The following is a 17,940-nucleotide window of genomic DNA, read 5'->3' as shown; positions in this document are numbered from 1 at the left end:
AACCTTAAATTGCTATGAAGGTAATGTTAGACCCTAAAATGTGTGAAATTTAGCCAATACGATCATACCAATTCAGCTCCGCTTTAAAAAAAACACGGTGACCGTTAATTAATTATTTAATTAAAAATAACAAAACATGAGCCGGCTGATTGTGGGTAATATAAGCAACACGAAAATGCCAACAAAAAAGCCATCATCGGCATTGGCTGAAATACGACGTAAAAGGCGTTATTTCGTGGGTTTTTTTAACTGTTTTTTCAAATTTGTCAAAATATCTAATATTTGTGGTGGTAAGTATAAGAAATCGTTATATTTCAGTCGTCTCTGAACCGATTTTGATCAAACAAAGATGATTTTGTCATTTAAATATTATGTTCTTTCGAATTTAACACTCAGTTTTTCATTCTCTCACAAAAAAAATATTTTGTGTAGCACCCTCTGCAACAGAACTCAACTATCCCTTTAAATGGCTATGAGCAGATTTATCATATATCTGTGGCAGTTGTTAGTGATAATGATTTTTTTATGAAGCAAGGCCCTGTTTTATAAAACTTGTTATCAATAACAAGTTAAAAATAACTGTTATAAGCTACTGAAATCATGGCATTTGATTGGCTGAGTTTAATGAAACAGGACCCAGGTTTAATCCCTGTCCTGAATGGATAGAGTTAGACCACTGATTTCTGGAGTGCCATGTGTAAATCTCTTCTTATTAAAACTGATCCAGTTCTGTAACTGAATAAATAAACAAATATTGCCACGAAAGAATTATCATTTCATGATATTATTGTCACCCATCGTCAACAGATATGGAGTGGTTCCTGTATTAAGTCTAGGGAATTGAGAGAATTTTTCAGAGGTTATTTGTTAATTTTCTCACATAATTACAGTAATTTATTCAGAATTGAAAGATTGACACTTGCACTCTACAAATTAAAGAGCTTACTTTAACTATATTTTAATCATTCTCCTTCATGAATATAGGCTACGCCCAAACATTGGTAGGACAAATGGCTGCATTATTGAAAGTGAAGGCTTTATGTGGCAGAGAAAAAGTACATATTTCAAAAAAAGCCTAGCCTGGAGTAGGATAAACGAACAGAAGTACTTGAAACATTCTGATGTTACAGGTCGATATATTTTTTTGATTCCTTGAAAGATAGGAAAGAATGTTGCACATGTTGACTTGTGTTTGACATAATTTTTTTATTTTTTTATTTTTTTATTTTTTATTTTTTTTGATCTTTTTTTTTTGCTCAAAAAAATATTTTAAGGATCTTTCCACATTTCCAATTTCTAGGCTGATCACAATGTTAACATACTACTGAAATATTTGCTCTTTCACTATTTTTTCACAGAGAGGACTTTTTAAACAATTAAATATGAAAGTTGTTGAATGGTATGTGTTTTAATTTGGCAGGGTAAATCTGAGAAATCTTTTTCAAATTGTGATATTGATTGAACCAAGTGCATTTTGTGTTGATTTTATCTCGTGCCTTTAAGCAAAATTTATTAAAGGAGACTTAACAAATATTGTACACATTCTGTTATGCCAAATTTGATCAGTGCTTAATGTATGAAGATTGTTTAGATAACCGTTGTGTGGTCATCTATGTATGTGTAGTTTTTTAAATGTTATATATTAAGAATTTTTTATTTACAGATCATTAAATTTGATGCAAAAACGAAGTACAGAGTCCCGTACTTGTGAACAAATATCTATTCGATAATAAATGTTATATATGTTTAAATATTTTGCTATTTTATTTTGTTACTGTGCTAACTTTTTATGGCTTGAATGCATAACAATGAAATTACTGTGGTGGTTTTGAAATTATATCCTTTTTACAGGTGCTTTCAACGTTGTCATACATGTACCTTTCAAAGTGAAAATTGTAACTGATTGTAATGTATTGTAACGTCAAACACAATGTATGTTTGATTTTATGTTTGGTGATGGTTAAAAACGGAGATATTATGTGTTGTTTATTAGAATGTGTATTCCAAATCCTAACATTATGTAAATAGAGAAATAACTTACTCATACTTTTCTCATGTGGCAAGTATTGAAGTGATTGCTTCAAGAAAATTAGAATTCATATCAATATGCTTATGAAGGATAAAAATTAAATAATTCTAGGACATACTAATATATTCATAAAATACCAAAGATATTTATATGTCTTTTTTCATAATCTTGCTGACTAGTTTTCAAGTAGATAAGTTCATTTTGCTTGAAAGGTCATATAGGACCTTTGTATGTTTTTGTGCTATTCTGCATTTGGTTTATTCACCAAAATTTAGAGCTATACAATTGTACTTAATATGAAATATGTTTTGAAGTTTGATTTGTTTTCTTTTACATTTTATATGTCGCTATTATTGTTTCTGGATCTTCTTGTGTTTTTTGTGATTATGCAAACTCATGCAAGATAACTTGCCTTTATTAAGATGCACACTTCTTGCAGATTGTGGACTTGAATGAATACAATCTACTTAAATTTTCTTAATTTTCAAAAGCTGAAGCAAAAGATGTGTTTTTGTTTCAATTCATACTGAAATATGTTTATACCTAGGCTGGTATTCAATTCAATACTCGGATTTAACCGAAATTAAGCGAATGAACTTATGCCAAAATACTTTGCAAATTTGACAGCACTTGGCCAATCCAAATAAGCTATCTCCAAATCTATCACATATTTGCTTGTTTGCAAGTAGTGAATTATGGTCATATTACCTTTGGGCCCTCTACCGGTCTTTTGAAATAAATGTTTTAAGTGTACCAATCACCTAAAATTAAAGATAAACCTTAGTACTGGTAATGCGATTGCATTGCGAAAGAAAAGGTGTGGAAAGGATCAGAAACAGTTGATCATGTAGCATGTAAGTATTGGTGTGCACTGCAAGGTTCTGGAGTCATCAAAATCATAATAAATTTGACCGAGTCTTGGTAAAGTAACAAGCACTGTACACAGAAAGCTATATATGGGACAACACACATGGTGTCGGGGCTAGTACTACCTTGATTTCCTTGTCTTTCTATGCTCATTACTCAGCCAGTATACATTTTCTTCCAAAATTGTTTGGCACATGTCATGTATTTGTAATCTTGAACATTCAGTGTAAGTTTCCTTTGATTCTGTGAGAATTAATTTTCTTTTTTTTATCAGAACTGGAGTATATCTTTAATTTTGTGTATACAGCTATCGTACATGAAATGGACCTTTCAACAAAAACAAGGAAGTTGTCTGACTTAACAATTGAATACCGACCCAAAATTTTATTTGTTTTCATTATTGTAGACAGTACTGTTGAAAAGTGTTTTTTGTGAAGTATTGAATTAGTAGTACATGTACTGTATTTTGTGTGCAAATTTTTAAAATTGATGTGAACATTATAAATTTGTTGTGGTGAACATAAAATTATAGGATGGAGAAGAAAGTGATTTTTATTCAACATTTTCTGTTTGAGAAAAAGTAAGTAACTTGCCAAAATGTGTGTCTTGATGTTGATTGACAGGTTATTCATAAGAGTAAATTATAACGTATTTGCAATTGAAATTTGTATATTGTTGGCAATGCAATGGATAGTAAGAATTTCAGTCCATAATTTGATATTAAGAAACAAAATCCAATAAAAGATTACTAATAGCACAAGGCAAATTAAAATTTGATCTAAATTGAGGATCTAAACACAAAATCATAGACCAGGTCTTGCATTTTGTTATACAGGTAAAAAAATAATTGAACAAATTTATTATCCTTTGTTAAACAGTGGAACATAAACATGAAGTTGTTTACAATTATAATTCAGAAAATTTGAAAAAAAATATATCTGCCAGAAGTACACTTGGATCAACAAACCAGAGTTGTAGCCCACACATCTCTAAAAATTATCAGTGTTGATGAAAATATATACTAATTTCAGAATGTTCAATGGTATGTTTTATATATATCCTTTTTTTATGGAACACTAAAATGTTTTATACTTTGCTATATTGATGCCAATAAAAATTAATTCAAAAAAATAAAGTAAAAGTGTAACAATTTTGTTTTCCTTTGGTGTTATCTTATAGCATCCACTTCTTTTGCGGTAAAAAAGACTGTGTTTTTCTCTCAATGAGTGAAAATTGCATCCCTCATTTTGTACTCAATAAATGGGATGAATAAAACACTGCCAGTTGCAAAACTGAAATTTGAAAATATCTTGCCACCATACTTATAGGAAAGTTTCAATTATTATTGTTTACAACATTTTGGCCCTTTCACTATTTTTTTTTTAGATTTTCACCAAGCAAATCCCTGCAACGCCCTTTAAAATTGCTTTCACTTTCAACTTAGATTTAAAATACCTTTGCAACTGCTTTGCTGATGCATTTTCTTTGATAGGTACTCATGACATCCGCCATTTGTTTCAAATAACACATATTCATAATTAAAACACTAAAATCAACTATATCCCAGCAATTTCTTTCAGCCTATTTTCATATAAATGTAAATGCCTTTTCCTAAAGCTCATGCAACCATGATTTAATGAATGATGCATTCATTTTTATATCATAATCATGAACACTGAGATACGATAGCAGTGAAGGTAAGGTCTTCGTACTTGTAACTGAAGTTCATCTTTTTTCATTCCTGGACACAGAGACATTGTATGATCTCATTTGTTAATGGAAGAACAGATTTCATGATTTCCTGGACATATGTATCTCTGCTACAACGCACTTCCTCAAATGGACCCATATCATCAATCTGCAGAGAGCCTAAAAGGCGTAAACTCTGTGTGAAGTTAAATTCTTGTACACCCTAAGGCACTCACCAATATAATTTCTCATCTGATTTTGACCCACATTGAAGGCACTCTCTATATACTTGTATCAAAAGTTTATCTACTTCATCTGTGGGTACAAAGACGCTTTTAATATCTTTAAAAAACAATATGGAAGTGCGGTTTTCACGATTTCCTGAACATTTGTCATGGCACTTTCCGGAAAATGAACCCAAATAATATTTGCCTGCAGAGAGCCAAACAGGTATCGATTCCATTTAAAGTGCTGATAGTTAATACCCTTCTGGTTTTCAAGTTTCTGCAGAGGACTAGACTCTGCAGACAGCCCAATGAGCATTAACTGAACTCCCTGTATTAAAAGTGCAATAGCTGACCACCCTTCTGGCACTCAGCTAACAATTTTCATCCAATTTTTCACCAGTTTCAGGCACTGCCTGCATACTTGTATCAAGAGTTCATCTACTTCATCCATGGACACAAAGACACTATAATATCATTTTTTGTTTACATGGAAGTACAGATTTCATGATTTCCAGGAGATATCTCTGTGAGTTATCTGACCTTTGCTCCGGCAACAACAAAGCTCATGCTTTCTTTCATCGAAAATAAAGGGTCGAAGTTGGAGTTGAAACTGGGTTTAAAGTTGGGTAGGGTTACAGTTATGGTTAAGTATAGCATTTGGTCAAGGGTTGGAAGTTCAGAATCCAGTTAATGTAGAATATTGACTGCAGAACAATTGTCGCCAGAGCACATGTCGCACAACCATCTTGGCCATGGCGCACTCCTGAAAATGGAACAAACTCATTTCACCTGCTGAGAGCCCAAAGGTACTAACTCCATGAAAAGGATACATGGGATTGCTTAACGCCCTTCCGGCCCTCAACGGACGATTTCTCTTCCGATTTTTCAGCAGCCTTCTTTAAATCCACCTCCACCATGTCGCTGTCTACCGAGACCAAGACCACCTGGTCCCCGCGAATGAAGAGTTGGTTGACATGACGACGCTTGAACTCCTCCGGCTGAATTAGACGCTTTCCGGTCTTTGGGTCGAGATGAACGACCTCCTTCATGGTTTTTGTCTCCTTACCATCCTGACTCTTCACGTCTGTGAGTTTCACAGGCTCTCTGCCAATAGTAAGAGTCTTTGAAAACGCTTGTGACAAAGATGATGATGATGCAGTTGATTTTTTACTTGATGATGATCGTGATGGTGCAGATGATGTTCTCGATTTTGATGTTTGTTTTGATACTGATGATGGTGTAGAGGATGTCTTTGAAGTCGATGATGCTGTTGTTGAAGTATGTGACGATAACGTAGACGATTCTTGATTTGTTGCTGATGTAGTCATTCTAGAAAGAAGTAAATCTGACTTTCTAGTATCTGACAGATTTGATGATGATGAGTTCTTAGCCTTTGCGGAAGATGTTTTTGATTCTCGAGTGGATGCAGTAGCCATTGAAACAGATTCTTTGACAGATGCCCCCTCTTTGGTACTCTTCCCAGCTCCCTCTGCTAGTCTAGGTCCTGAGCTCGAAGCTGCAGTCCACAAAGAGTCTGAAGATTCTAAAGTCATTCTCTTGGCAACAGAAGAGGTAGATATCTTTGAGGTTGATTCTGCAGCAACATTAGCACCAGAAAAATCCTTCTTACTAGACTGACTGTCATCGGATTTGGAGGATTGAGGTCTCCGAGATTGGGTTCTTAATCTTTCATGGCCATTCGGACATAATCTAGATGGTCTTCTAGGTGTTTTCTGCTTTCTCCTTGCCTTCTCCATTTTCACTTTGTCCACCTCCTTCTCTCCATCACTCTCACTCTCCTCTGTGCTTGAGTACTCATCAGTCCCGCTACTGCTGCTCTCGCTGTTGGACCAATCTTGAGATGCCTCCGTATCTCTGGAATCACTCGCAGCCCGCTGCTCCATGAGAGCTTCGTGCTTAATGCGGCAGAACTTGCACTCCTTGGCGCGCTTCTTGCCACCAGCGCCTTTCTGTTCCTGCTCTGAAGGCTTGGGAGGGTCTGGTTTCTTGGGCGGAGGATTCAAGTTGGACATGATCTGAAGGAGAAGGGGGCACAGTTGTTACATGTAGTTTTGGGGTTTTGTGAGAAAATGTCTGCAATGGATGGATCCCTCCTGATTTTGTTACAACCTAAAAGCCATTCAATTATACAAAGTGTATACAGTTGTTTCTTGATCATACAATCACTGTTTTCACTATATGTATAAATGATGCATGCATTGTCACAAAATTTAATAAAATTTTAAAGGAATTTTTAATTATATTTTAAGAAAAGATGCTGAATGAATAAAAAGATATGATTAGAAATAGATAACCCAAATACTAGCAAAAAGATACACAATGCCCAACTATGTTTCATAAAAATATCGGAATTGAGAATTTGAGACTGCAAAGAAAGAATGAGAGAAAAAGGTAGAGAGAGATAGAGAAGGGAAGAGAGGGTTAAAGGGAGCAAAATACGGGAAGCAAGAAAGGGAGAAAGAGAGAGTAAAAGAGAGAGTGAAAGGGAGGGAGCGAGAGAGAAACAGCAACGGTAAAAGCCAGAGAAAGATATATAAATGCACAGATACACAGAGAAGGGGAACAAAACACTGTACTCACCATGGAGTATGTGACTTTCTCTTCATGATGGAATCTCTTTCCAGTTGAAGGCCTCTTGTAGATTTCAACAACATCTGTTAGAGCCTAGACAAGTAATACACACAAACAATGAAGCCTTGGAATTGTTGTTTTCTGGTTATCTCTTTTATCTTGATAATCAAACTTGTTTCTGTCCTTTTAAAGACCTTTCCATCCCAGACCTGCCAACATCTGGAGTACAAAAACTGTATTCTTTAATCCCAAAAGTTGTATTTTTCTGACAAAAGTTGTATTCTTAAAAATAAACATGGACTGTTACGCGGATCAATGCCTCTTACAGTTTCTACATACAGGAAGAATTTTTTTTATGGATCATTGGTTGAATATGAATAATTTCGTCACGACTGGTGTGTTCGATGAACCAATGAACATCCCCAAATTGCCGATGTGAGTTCCTTTATAGGACAGAATAGGCATTTTGCCATTGATTTTTTTTTTTTTTTTTTTTGAAAATCGTATTTTATTGAGGAAAATCGTACTGTCGTATTTGCTTCTAAAAATCGTACTAAATACGACTAAATCGTACTGGTTGGCAGACATCCCCCCTCCCTCTCTCTTCCTACCTCTTTCACATCTGAACGTATATGCTTATCAATCCTCCTACTCTTTTTCTAAACTTTAGTCCTTCGATCTTCATCCATTCCTCAAGATTTAAAATTGTATAGTGCCATTTTACTTCTTTCCCCCCCTTAAATCTTGCAGCTATGATGCAAAAAATGAAAGAAACTGTTTCATACTGCATGACTGCACATTTATCATGCCACAAAGCAATTGACCCTAAATACTGACTCTGCTATCCCAGTTCCACCACCAAACCGACTCAAGAACGACTCCAAACGGAATTTTTGTTGGCCAATGGGGGTAGTTTTAATTGTTTGTTCTGTAGTCGGTCTGGTGTCCGTCTTATTGGTGTGACTGACGTATTACGGTACCCTGAAGAAGTCATCCTCATTATCAAAAGCTCACAGTTCAAAGCATACCCTTATGGTTATAAATGTAACTGGACATGTCTGTTCATCTTATACCAGAACCCAAGGGGTAATCCACCCTGAGGCATTCTACCTCATAGTAGGTTAACCCGTTGACTATGGAATTCTCTCATTCTCACAGATTTAATATAGGGGCCACCAGGTTGCAGTAGGCAATGGATTAAATGATCACACCTCAAAGAACATCAAAGGATGAAGGCATTTTAAGTAGCAGAAGAATCTTTCTTACCATATTCCAGATTTTGTCAAAGGCCACCAGATATCCGATGCAGATACTACGTAGCCCCTTGAAGCTACGGATGCATACCCGGACTTTACATCGCTTCTCAACACATTGCCTCAGAAGATCTAAAGGTGATTCCTTTGTATCTATGAAAAAGAAGGGAAAAAAATGTGCTAAATTAATGACTTATATGAATGGTCAGCAAACTGAGCAAATACTTTTCTCCTTTTAATCCAACAATTTTGAAATCATGTTTGTAATTCACAGAGTTCCCTGATGGAGCTTATAAAGTCAGGTGTATTGAAATTTACAGCTAACAGTTTTTATTATATTGATATCTCATTGCACATTTGTCAAAACACGCCTCTATGAAATAATATACTCTTGCCTGAATCGAGGAAAGGGAAATTATGAGTTTCAGTAAATGAGGTACAGAGATAAAACTTTAAGTTAGATTGCCTACAACTGTACAACAATGAAAATTCATAACTTTCTAAGCCCTTTAAATTATTGTGGATTTTTCCTCAAAATTTCATCTGATCTGTTTCCCTATCTGCTTTTATCAAATTAAATTATCATCAGGGTCAACTCCCCCTCTATGATCTTAAGTAGTTGTAGGACATATACTCAACAATTGCTTCCTCCACTAACCAAATTCCTAACAATGAACACAGCACTTTTTGAGCCTCACCCTACCCTAACCATAAACCTAAACGTAAAACCCTATCCCATCCCTAACCCTATTCATGGCGACAATTGCAGAGCACCTTCCGCTGGAGCAGAAGTCGGTCCCCTCTTTAGAAGTACAGTCAAACCTGTCTATAAAGGTCACCCAAGTGAAACGGGAAAACTGGTCACTATAGACAGGTGGCCTTTGTAGACAAGTTCTTAAATACATGTTTCCTCCAAGAGGGGGGCAATATGGGTGTCCACTATAGACAGGTGACCTTTATAAATAGAGAGGTGGCTGCTAGGACAGGTTTGACTGTAGATAATAGACTTACGTTCACTCTCCATGCGAGATATGACGTTGAGCTGAAACATCTTCCTTTGTTGGTATGTACTCCTTGGAAGCTCTTTCTCTTTTTCTCTCATGTGCTCCAGATGACGCTGTGTAATAACAACAATATTGATAATTTAGAAGTGCTACTAACAAAGAGTACCATAGCGCTTACAAAATCACAGAATGTGAAGAAAAACTATTTGAGGTTTTGTTTACATCACTCTTCACATCTGTATAGGCAAATGGGTGCCAATTAAGGTTGGGTAATATCAATATCATATCATATTCTATTATCACCAAGCCTTAAACTTTAAAAGCTATGTCTAACTAGAATCTAGTTAAGAAAAGTGCATATTTTGAGTAAGTTCGATGGGTTTTGCTAGGCCCAAGGGCTAGATAATAAAATTAGATATGATATTGATCTCATCTAGCCGTAATTGGCACCCATATACCCGCATGAAGAGTGATATAAACAAATCCTAAAAAGCGTTCATAATCATCAATTCCCCAACCGACAAAACATTGCACACTGGCTTAGGAGTTTGCTGGTGGACTCTACTTTCTTCACATTCAAAGCACTTTAAATCCGCCAAGAATTTAATAAAAAATATGACTATGAGAATATGTTATCAAAGTAAGTATCAAGTTGGCAATGCAAAAACAGCTTTTTACATGTAAAATGATGCATACCGCTTGTCTTCACATTTCAACCAGAACTAAAATTAACAACTCTCGTAAGAGGTCAGCGTTTTTGTTATGTAAATCGAACCTTAACTAATTTTCATTAGGAACATGTGGAAGGTTTAAAAAATCGCTCAAGGAGAACAGTATGAATACTGATGAGGCTACCCTGGGTAAACAAGATATATTATTATTATTATAACTCCGGTAGCAAAATCTTACATTTTTAATTTATTTCTTGAACGATTTCAAAGTGTTTTTTTGAGAAGCAGGAAGAGTTCACCAATGCCAATGGCACATAGAAGAGGGGTGATAGTGAGCACAACCACACCCCCCTTGATTTAAAAAAAAAGAAGGGGAGATTCAGGTGGAAAAAAATGGCATCTCACAACCTCCCCCCCCCCCCCCCCCCCCTTTTGAGTAAGAAAATTGAGAAAAAAATTGGGGAAAATTGGGGAAAATTGGGGAAAATAGGGAAGATTAGGGAAAATAAGGGAATAATCGGGAAAATGATTCGTCTAGGATACCGTCTGTATGGGGAATGTCAACAAATGTCAGTTTATTTTAAGAAATGACCGATACCAGATGGTTATTTCTGTGTAGGTACAGTAATACAAGTGCATCTGATCATGCAAACATTTTGGCGCTTGTTCAGAAACGTATCCAAAATTTGACCGTAACTTCGGCGTGGAGATACCCTACTAAAACATACCCAAAATGAAGAAAATATTCATTAAATGTCCAAATAAAGATCATGAGTTAAAATTTGTTATGTTTATTAGATCTACCTGTTTCGTGTCAATTTTCTTGTTTTTTTTGGAGTATTTTTGGGAAAAGCGTTGATATTAGTATACACTTTTTCACAGGTTACACGGCAAACCGCTGCACAATACAAGTACATACCGATGGTGGGTTGCGGGCGGGCGCGCACCTGTGTGAAGTTATCTACCGTAATAGGATCTGAAACATTACGGTAGATAACTTCACACAGGCGCGCTCCTGCCCTCAACCCACCATCGGTATGTACTTGTATTGTGCAGCGGTTTGCCATGAAACCTGTGAAAAAGTGTATACTAATATCAACGTTTTTCCCAAAAATACTCAAAAAATAACAAGAAAATTGACATGAAACAGGTAATAGACTAAACATAACAAATTTTAACTCATGATCTTTATTTGGACATTTAATGAATATTTAATTCAGTGGGTATGTTTTAGTAGGGTATCTCCAAGCCGGAGTTACGGGTCAAATTTTGGAAACGTTTCTGAACAAGCGCCAACATTTCTGCCCACCCGGGCCGTGGCAGGGGTGCTGCCGTCATAGTTGGTAGGCGTCACTTACCCGCTCCAATGCACGCCTTGACGGCGGAGCACATTTTTGCTCTTGTCCTTTCGTGTCCCCTTCATCTTTGCTCATAAAACGCTCATATTCAGCTAAATTGTTGAAAATAGAAGCATCCGCAACTGGAAGGATTACATTTGAAGCATATAATGCTTTTAAAGGATTAAAATTGGGTGACAAAACATCGATTTCCTCGTCGTTTTTCTCCTCTTCCTCGCTCCCAGAAACGTCCATGGGCGCCGCCATCTTGAAAATAAAATGACCACTTTCAAGTTACTTTTTTTTTAAATTGATATAATAAGCAAAATTTGCAGTAAAATTATCAATTTTTGTTTTTAAAATATATTCAAAAATTTGAATTATTATTTAATTATCTAATAGAAATGTTGCATTCTTTTTCATGAATGACACAATATAACTTTAAATACATTTCACTGATGAGATCTATTTTCGTTTCCTAAACAACGGCGACGCTGATTATCTTGGACCTTGGAAAAAGTTTTGATAAAAATCACACATCTTGGTATCCTCTTAACATAAAATGCCTCCAAAAAAGGGAAAGGGCAAGGGAAAAGGCAAGGGGAAGAAGCCAGAAGGAGAAAGTGGACCCGTTGAACTGCCGGAACCAACAGAGAAGGAACTGCTTTTGAAGAAGGAGTGAGTTGATCAGTTTGGTCCATACATTCTGCGGGGGAGTGTCGGGCAGGCAGGTTGCCGTCGCAGCTCAGGCCGTTTACTTTGTAGCAGATTCCATCATCTCAACTAGATTTGGGTCAAGTCTACTTTTGATGTTAAACCTGGAAGATTGTCTTATTCCACTGCTTTTATGATCTGGTAATTGTGTATGATACTGTATTGATACATTCTAACTAGACTAATTAATTATTTTCTATCCATTTTTTAAAATCAGATTGGAAACACTGACTGATGAACTTGCCAGCCTCAAGAAAAAAGTTGAAGAACTGTATCCTTTATTTCATCATCATCATCATGTAGAGGTTAACTCATTGCATGCACTTGCGCAGGTTTAGGACGGTTTTGATCATGCATATCAAATTAACTTAATTCGAATCGCTCAGACCACCAGTGCTTATCCAGTCTCAATTTGTTCTAATGTTTTTTAATTGAATAGCTAATTGATACTGAAAGTTGTTATGACTACAGCTAGGTAAAGTGGGTGGGTGCAAAATATGTTTATTTCATTCTTGCAGTATTCTCCTTGTTTTACATCTCATGCAACAATAAATACCCATTGAGTAAGGTTCAATTGCTTCTATAAGTTTTTTGAAACTTTGAATCTAAAGCCCCTCACAAGTGTTGGGAGCCTAACAAGTTTGATGGCAAAATTTCACTTAAATTGTATCATAATGGGAAAGACGATATCATTTAAGACACTTTTCTCCAAGGATTTCCAAAACAAATGTTTGAAGTTGAATATTGATGAAAGAATACACAATTTAAGAAATGATGTATTCTTTTATCAATATTTATCAACATTTTTTTTTTTTTTTTTGGGGGGGGGAGGGGAATCTTTACTGAAGTGTGTCTTAAATGACATCCTCTTTCACATTACGATACAATTAAATTGGCGATGAATTTGGGGCTCCCAACACTTTAGAGGGGCTTTAACTATCTTTTGCCTAATAGACGAGCAAGCTAACTAGTTCAATTAATTTGTTTTCTAAAGTATAATTTGGGCCATTAGCCTTGCAATATATCTTTACAAAAACATTAGAATTAATAACAGAATAGTATTTTCAGTATGGATTATTGGCAGGGAACCCCAAAATACAAAGTAGAAATTATGATTGGTCCCTCTTAAGATAGAAAACTATTTACAGGTATATAGCATTCACAACCAGAATGTATCACTACTATTATCCTTAATGAGATTAATTAACAAAGCCGAGGGGAAAATGAATGGTTACAGCAAGAAGCACAACAAACCAGGATTGAAAGTGTGAGTATACCATAATATTTTCCCCATGGTATTTGCATCCATGGCAATGAGAGAGGGAGGGAGGGAGGGAGGGGGAGAGAGAGAGCAACAGTGAGAGAGAGAGAGAGAGAGAGAGAGAGAGAGAGAGAGAGAGAGAGAGAGAGAGAGAGAGAGAGAGAGAGAGGGGGGTTAAAATATCTATATTAAGAGGAGAGAGAATGAAGAGGTTAATTATCTCCTTTTTGAGATATTCCATTCATGATCATTATTGGCTCTAAAAATAAAATGTTCAGTCTCTTTGCTATCAATATTAATAGTTGTACCATATTATAAATCATGAAATGAATAATGTGTATTTACAACAAAGGCTATTTTGAGGTTGATGTTACTTTTTCTTGACTGTCACGAAACCAAGTACATGGTTGATATCAGATATATGCTCTGACAACATTTGATTCAGGATTAAATTCTTCAGATATGATACAAAGGGTTAGGATTGCAATTAGGTTTTAAATTAGGGTTCATTTCTAGACTTTTTTTTTTGCATAGCAAACAAAATGTTTGATTTTTCCCTCTTGAATCTTTCAGCACGAGTACATGTCATACATGGCCAAGAAGGCTCACAAGCGCCAGTCTACTATTGTAACTCTGAGTGATCAAAATCAGCAGGAAATCAGAAACATTCAGGAAGAAGTGGAGAAGATGCTGAAAGAGTTTGAAGACAAGAAACATGGTAAGGTCTACAATCTAACTTGCATTAGTTTGTATTTGTTATTGATGACATGTTGAGGTGTTGGGGTTATGTTAGGTCACATGAGAAATGTTGTTTATCTCATTTATGCTATTGTCAAATCTTTGATTATCTTTTTCATTTTCTTTATCTTATACCCTCATAACCCTTGTCACCATTGCACTTTACACAGGCAATAATTGTTTTGTCTTTTTCTCTTTCTTTCAGAATTACAAGATGTTCTAATGGCAAGAGAGGCTGAGCTAGCAAAGACAAGGAAAGAATTGGAAGAGTTAGATGATTTTAAGGTGAGCAAACTAAAATATAAAAAAGACGTAAATGAATGTGAAGAAATCAGCAGTATTTTACTGTAGTACAAAGTACATAATGGTTCATATTAGAAGAAAGTAATTGTGGGATAAAAATGTAAGATTTACTAATTTGATGAGGATAAGACGATTCATTCAGCTGTCTTAAAACCACATCTTTTTACTCACATATTGTCACTTATTTATTACATTGATTTGTACAACAAATGAAATGTAATTTAATTTGTTATTTGTCCCCTGAATATTTCTTGCTTCCACATCCCACCTGAAATTCACAAGTGTTAATTGCCATCTAAATGAGTAATAATTAGTAACAATCATTGCAAGTGACTTTTCATATTTTGTTTCCCTTTTAATTTGTTTCTCATAGAAACCATTGATAAATAAAACTATACTTAAAGGCCACAATCTCATTAAACAAAACACTTTTCTTGCCTCCTTTGAATGTTCTATATATATATATATATATATATAAGTTTCACTGTAATTCCCTTGAATCAATATCAAACAAGCTAAAGCAAATGATATTAAGCTGACGATACATCCTTTCATCATAAAATATATCAATATCATATTTTGTTCGTCCATGTCTCCTTAGATCAAGATTAATGTATCTTGATCACATTAAAGTTTCATTATCCCTCTTTGCCCACAAACAACTGCAGAAATTACAACAGGAGCAAGTAAACAAGATCAGAGAGTTGGAGAAGGAAGTATTGAGGATGCGAGGGCAACATACAGAAACTATTCAGAAACTCAAGACTCAGTTTTTAACAGAGAAGAAACACTTTCAGGCCGATTCAGAGTCTAGGATCCAGATAGTGGCTAGACAGGCCAATAAGGTAACTAGTACATTGATATTTCGATTGCATTTGATGTGTTGTAGAAAATCTGTATACTGGATGAGAAACATTATGAAAAGAGCTTAAAATTAACCAATCGTCAAAATTATTAAATCATTCTTTACTCAATGGAAAATTGTGGAAACAGGCAAGTCATTTAAGATTATGTACCTGAAGCTTCTTGTATTTTTGACCGATCATGTCCACACAAGTCTTTGACCATGAAAACCGTGTAAGAGCACCCGACTACAGGTCTCCTTTTTCAATGTTTTATTGTGTGCATCCATAGGAGGCCATGCATTGCCTGGGCGAACACACCACCAAGATCAAGGACGAAAACCGCAAGCTCCGCCACGAACTCCTCAACCTGATCCACAGGTCAAGGGCGCTGCACGGCCACAAGGAAGAACTGGAGAAGCAGCAACGAGACCTGATACGGGAGCAGCAGTACGCAGCGGACCTCAAGAGACTCAAAGGCACCAGGCAGCACAAGGTCCTCAAGTCGTTCGGGATGCTGGACGATGAGGAGTCCCCAGAGAAGACGGCCTCAAGATAACTTGGGAGGAGGGATTTCCCGGACCCGGAGGAGACTACATCGTGAAGATTTTGTAGGGACTGGATCACAAAGACAATCGGAGGATGGGAGGGTTTGCCTCTAGCAGGGGTTTGGTTCCACATGGGCCACTAAGTTTTAAATCTGGACCCCAAAATTTTGAATTTTAACAGGAACCCCATGTTCACAGATGTTTAATGTGGACCCCCTGTTAAAAAGTGTATGGTGGGTCCCTGCATGTGCTAGAATGTTGCAAAGTCTACCTTTGTAAATGCAGATTGACTGTCAATGTCTTTATTCAAAGTGTTTCCATGCCCAAGGAAATTGCAAGTTTTTGGCATAAATATCGGGCCATTGCTTATTTCGATGGACCAAGCACTTTCTGCAAATCAATCCCTCGCTCTCTCTCTCTCTCTCTCTCTCTCTCTCTCTCTCTCTCTCTCTCTCCCCCCACATTAACAGAAGTTATCTGGTAATGTTGAATTTAGAATTTGAACTCCAAAGTATGGTTGCTATAATTGGGGCATAGAGAAATTGTTAAGAGTGCTTTTCAGCAGCCCTTTGTATAGATTGCTAAATTATTTATCATCTGTCTCTTGCATCCACTCACATTCCTTTCTATTGTATGTTTTTTCTCTCCCTCTTTCTCTATTTTCCTCTTTTAATAAAATTAAATATTAATCTATAGGATTGTAATATTTATGAGCCCTTGTCATACACTGTATATGTGCTACTTCTTAAAGATTAAATGCACATGTATTGAATCTCAAACAGTCCACAATTCTTTGTTATTATATTCATTAACAAAAGCATATGAATCTCAATACATGAGGTATTTGTTTTGCTTGGTACATTGCAGACTTCACCCAAACAAACATGAAATGAAGATTGTTGATTTCGAAAGTAGTAACTTTAATTGAGCTGTTGATTTTCTTGTTCAGCAACATAACAAAAGGTTAAATAAAGATAATAACTGTTTATCTTTCAACACAAATTAGAAAACAAAACAATGTTTACCAACTTAAAATGGTAGAAAACACAAACAATATTAATACTGACAATTTTTAGAAAAAGAATCTCAGAACATTTCAAAACAAGGCACTATGTTTATGCATTTTAAATGTAATTTGAAATACTCAAATAAACAAGGTAAAAGTTATGTACCATATATGCTTTTCTAAAGAAGGGTAGTCGAGTTTGATTGCACCCATTAGACTGTTCTCATGATAACAGAATGATAAAGTTATGATCATACCATCAGTCTAGAGCAAGAAGGATGTAAACTATTGTGTTTTATGAGTTAAAGCCTGTCTGCACTAGTTTGGCCAGGGGGATTAAACCTTCCTGCAAGGTCACTGACAGGTGGTTATTTCATCAAATCAGCTCTCAATTAACATACCGGTAAGAAAAAGGAGATTAGGGGGGCCAACAGGCACAGCTTAGGCATTGTTTGCTATATAGAGGGCGCAAGTAGCTATAAGTAGTGAAGTGGGGCTTTAATGCCCTTCTAGCTCTTGGCAGATTACATTGATAACTCAGTATCAAAGTAGGCTTGTTGATAAATCATCTGGATTTGGCCACTTTTAAAACCATCAGGAAATTAAATATGGATCGAGTCCTGAACAATATGATTTGAGTAAATTTTGCCAAGTTTTTCTCCTGAAACAAAGCCACCTTAGAAGTTTTTTTCTCTATTGGGTATATTTGAAGTCGTAATAACCAATGCAATATGCAATTCAAGCTCACCCAAGTTTTAATGATTGCAATTTTATTCATGACGCTTCTTGAAAAGATTTTATGGCATGGGAAGGACTAAGAGGATATCTATATATTTTGTTATGTATTGTACAGAATCCG

General features: G+C 35.7%; 2 protein-coding genes across 2 annotated transcripts; one reads left to right on the top strand and one right to left on the bottom strand.

The window, feature by feature from the left end:
• Positions 1-4,548: 4,548 nt before the first annotated feature.
• Positions 4,549-11,929, bottom strand: LOC100890283. The gene is made up of 5 exons (XM_003730888.3): positions 11,691-11,929; positions 9,669-9,774; positions 8,671-8,810; positions 7,414-7,497; positions 4,549-6,848 (listed from the first exon to the last, which is right to left on the bottom strand). Exons 1-5 carry the CDS (start codon positions 11,922-11,924, stop codon positions 5,622-5,624), a joined length of 1,791 nt encoding a protein of 596 aa, XP_003730936.3. The 5' UTR covers positions 11,925-11,929; the 3' UTR covers positions 4,549-5,621.
• Positions 11,930-12,131: 202 nt separating this feature from the next.
• On the top strand, positions 12,132-16,492 carry LOC587261 (coiled-coil domain-containing protein 166). The gene is made up of 7 exons (XM_787000.5): positions 12,132-12,347; positions 12,601-12,654; positions 13,596-13,650; positions 14,218-14,362; positions 14,588-14,667; positions 15,354-15,530; positions 15,820-16,492. The coding sequence occupies exons 1-7, from the start codon at positions 12,232-12,234 to the stop codon at positions 16,084-16,086; spliced, it is 894 nt and encodes a 297-aa protein (XP_792093.1). The 5' UTR covers positions 12,132-12,231; the 3' UTR covers positions 16,087-16,492.
• Positions 16,493-17,940: the final 1,448 nt, after the last annotated feature.

This window comes from Strongylocentrotus purpuratus, unplaced genomic scaffold (genome assembly GCF_000002235.5).
Source record: "Strongylocentrotus purpuratus isolate Spur 01 unplaced genomic scaffold, Spur_5.0 spur5_scaffold_14, whole genome shotgun sequence".
Taxonomy (NCBI): Eukaryota; Metazoa; Echinodermata; class Echinoidea; order Camarodonta; family Strongylocentrotidae; genus Strongylocentrotus; species Strongylocentrotus purpuratus.
This window is presented reverse-complemented; position numbering and strand designations above follow the sequence as displayed.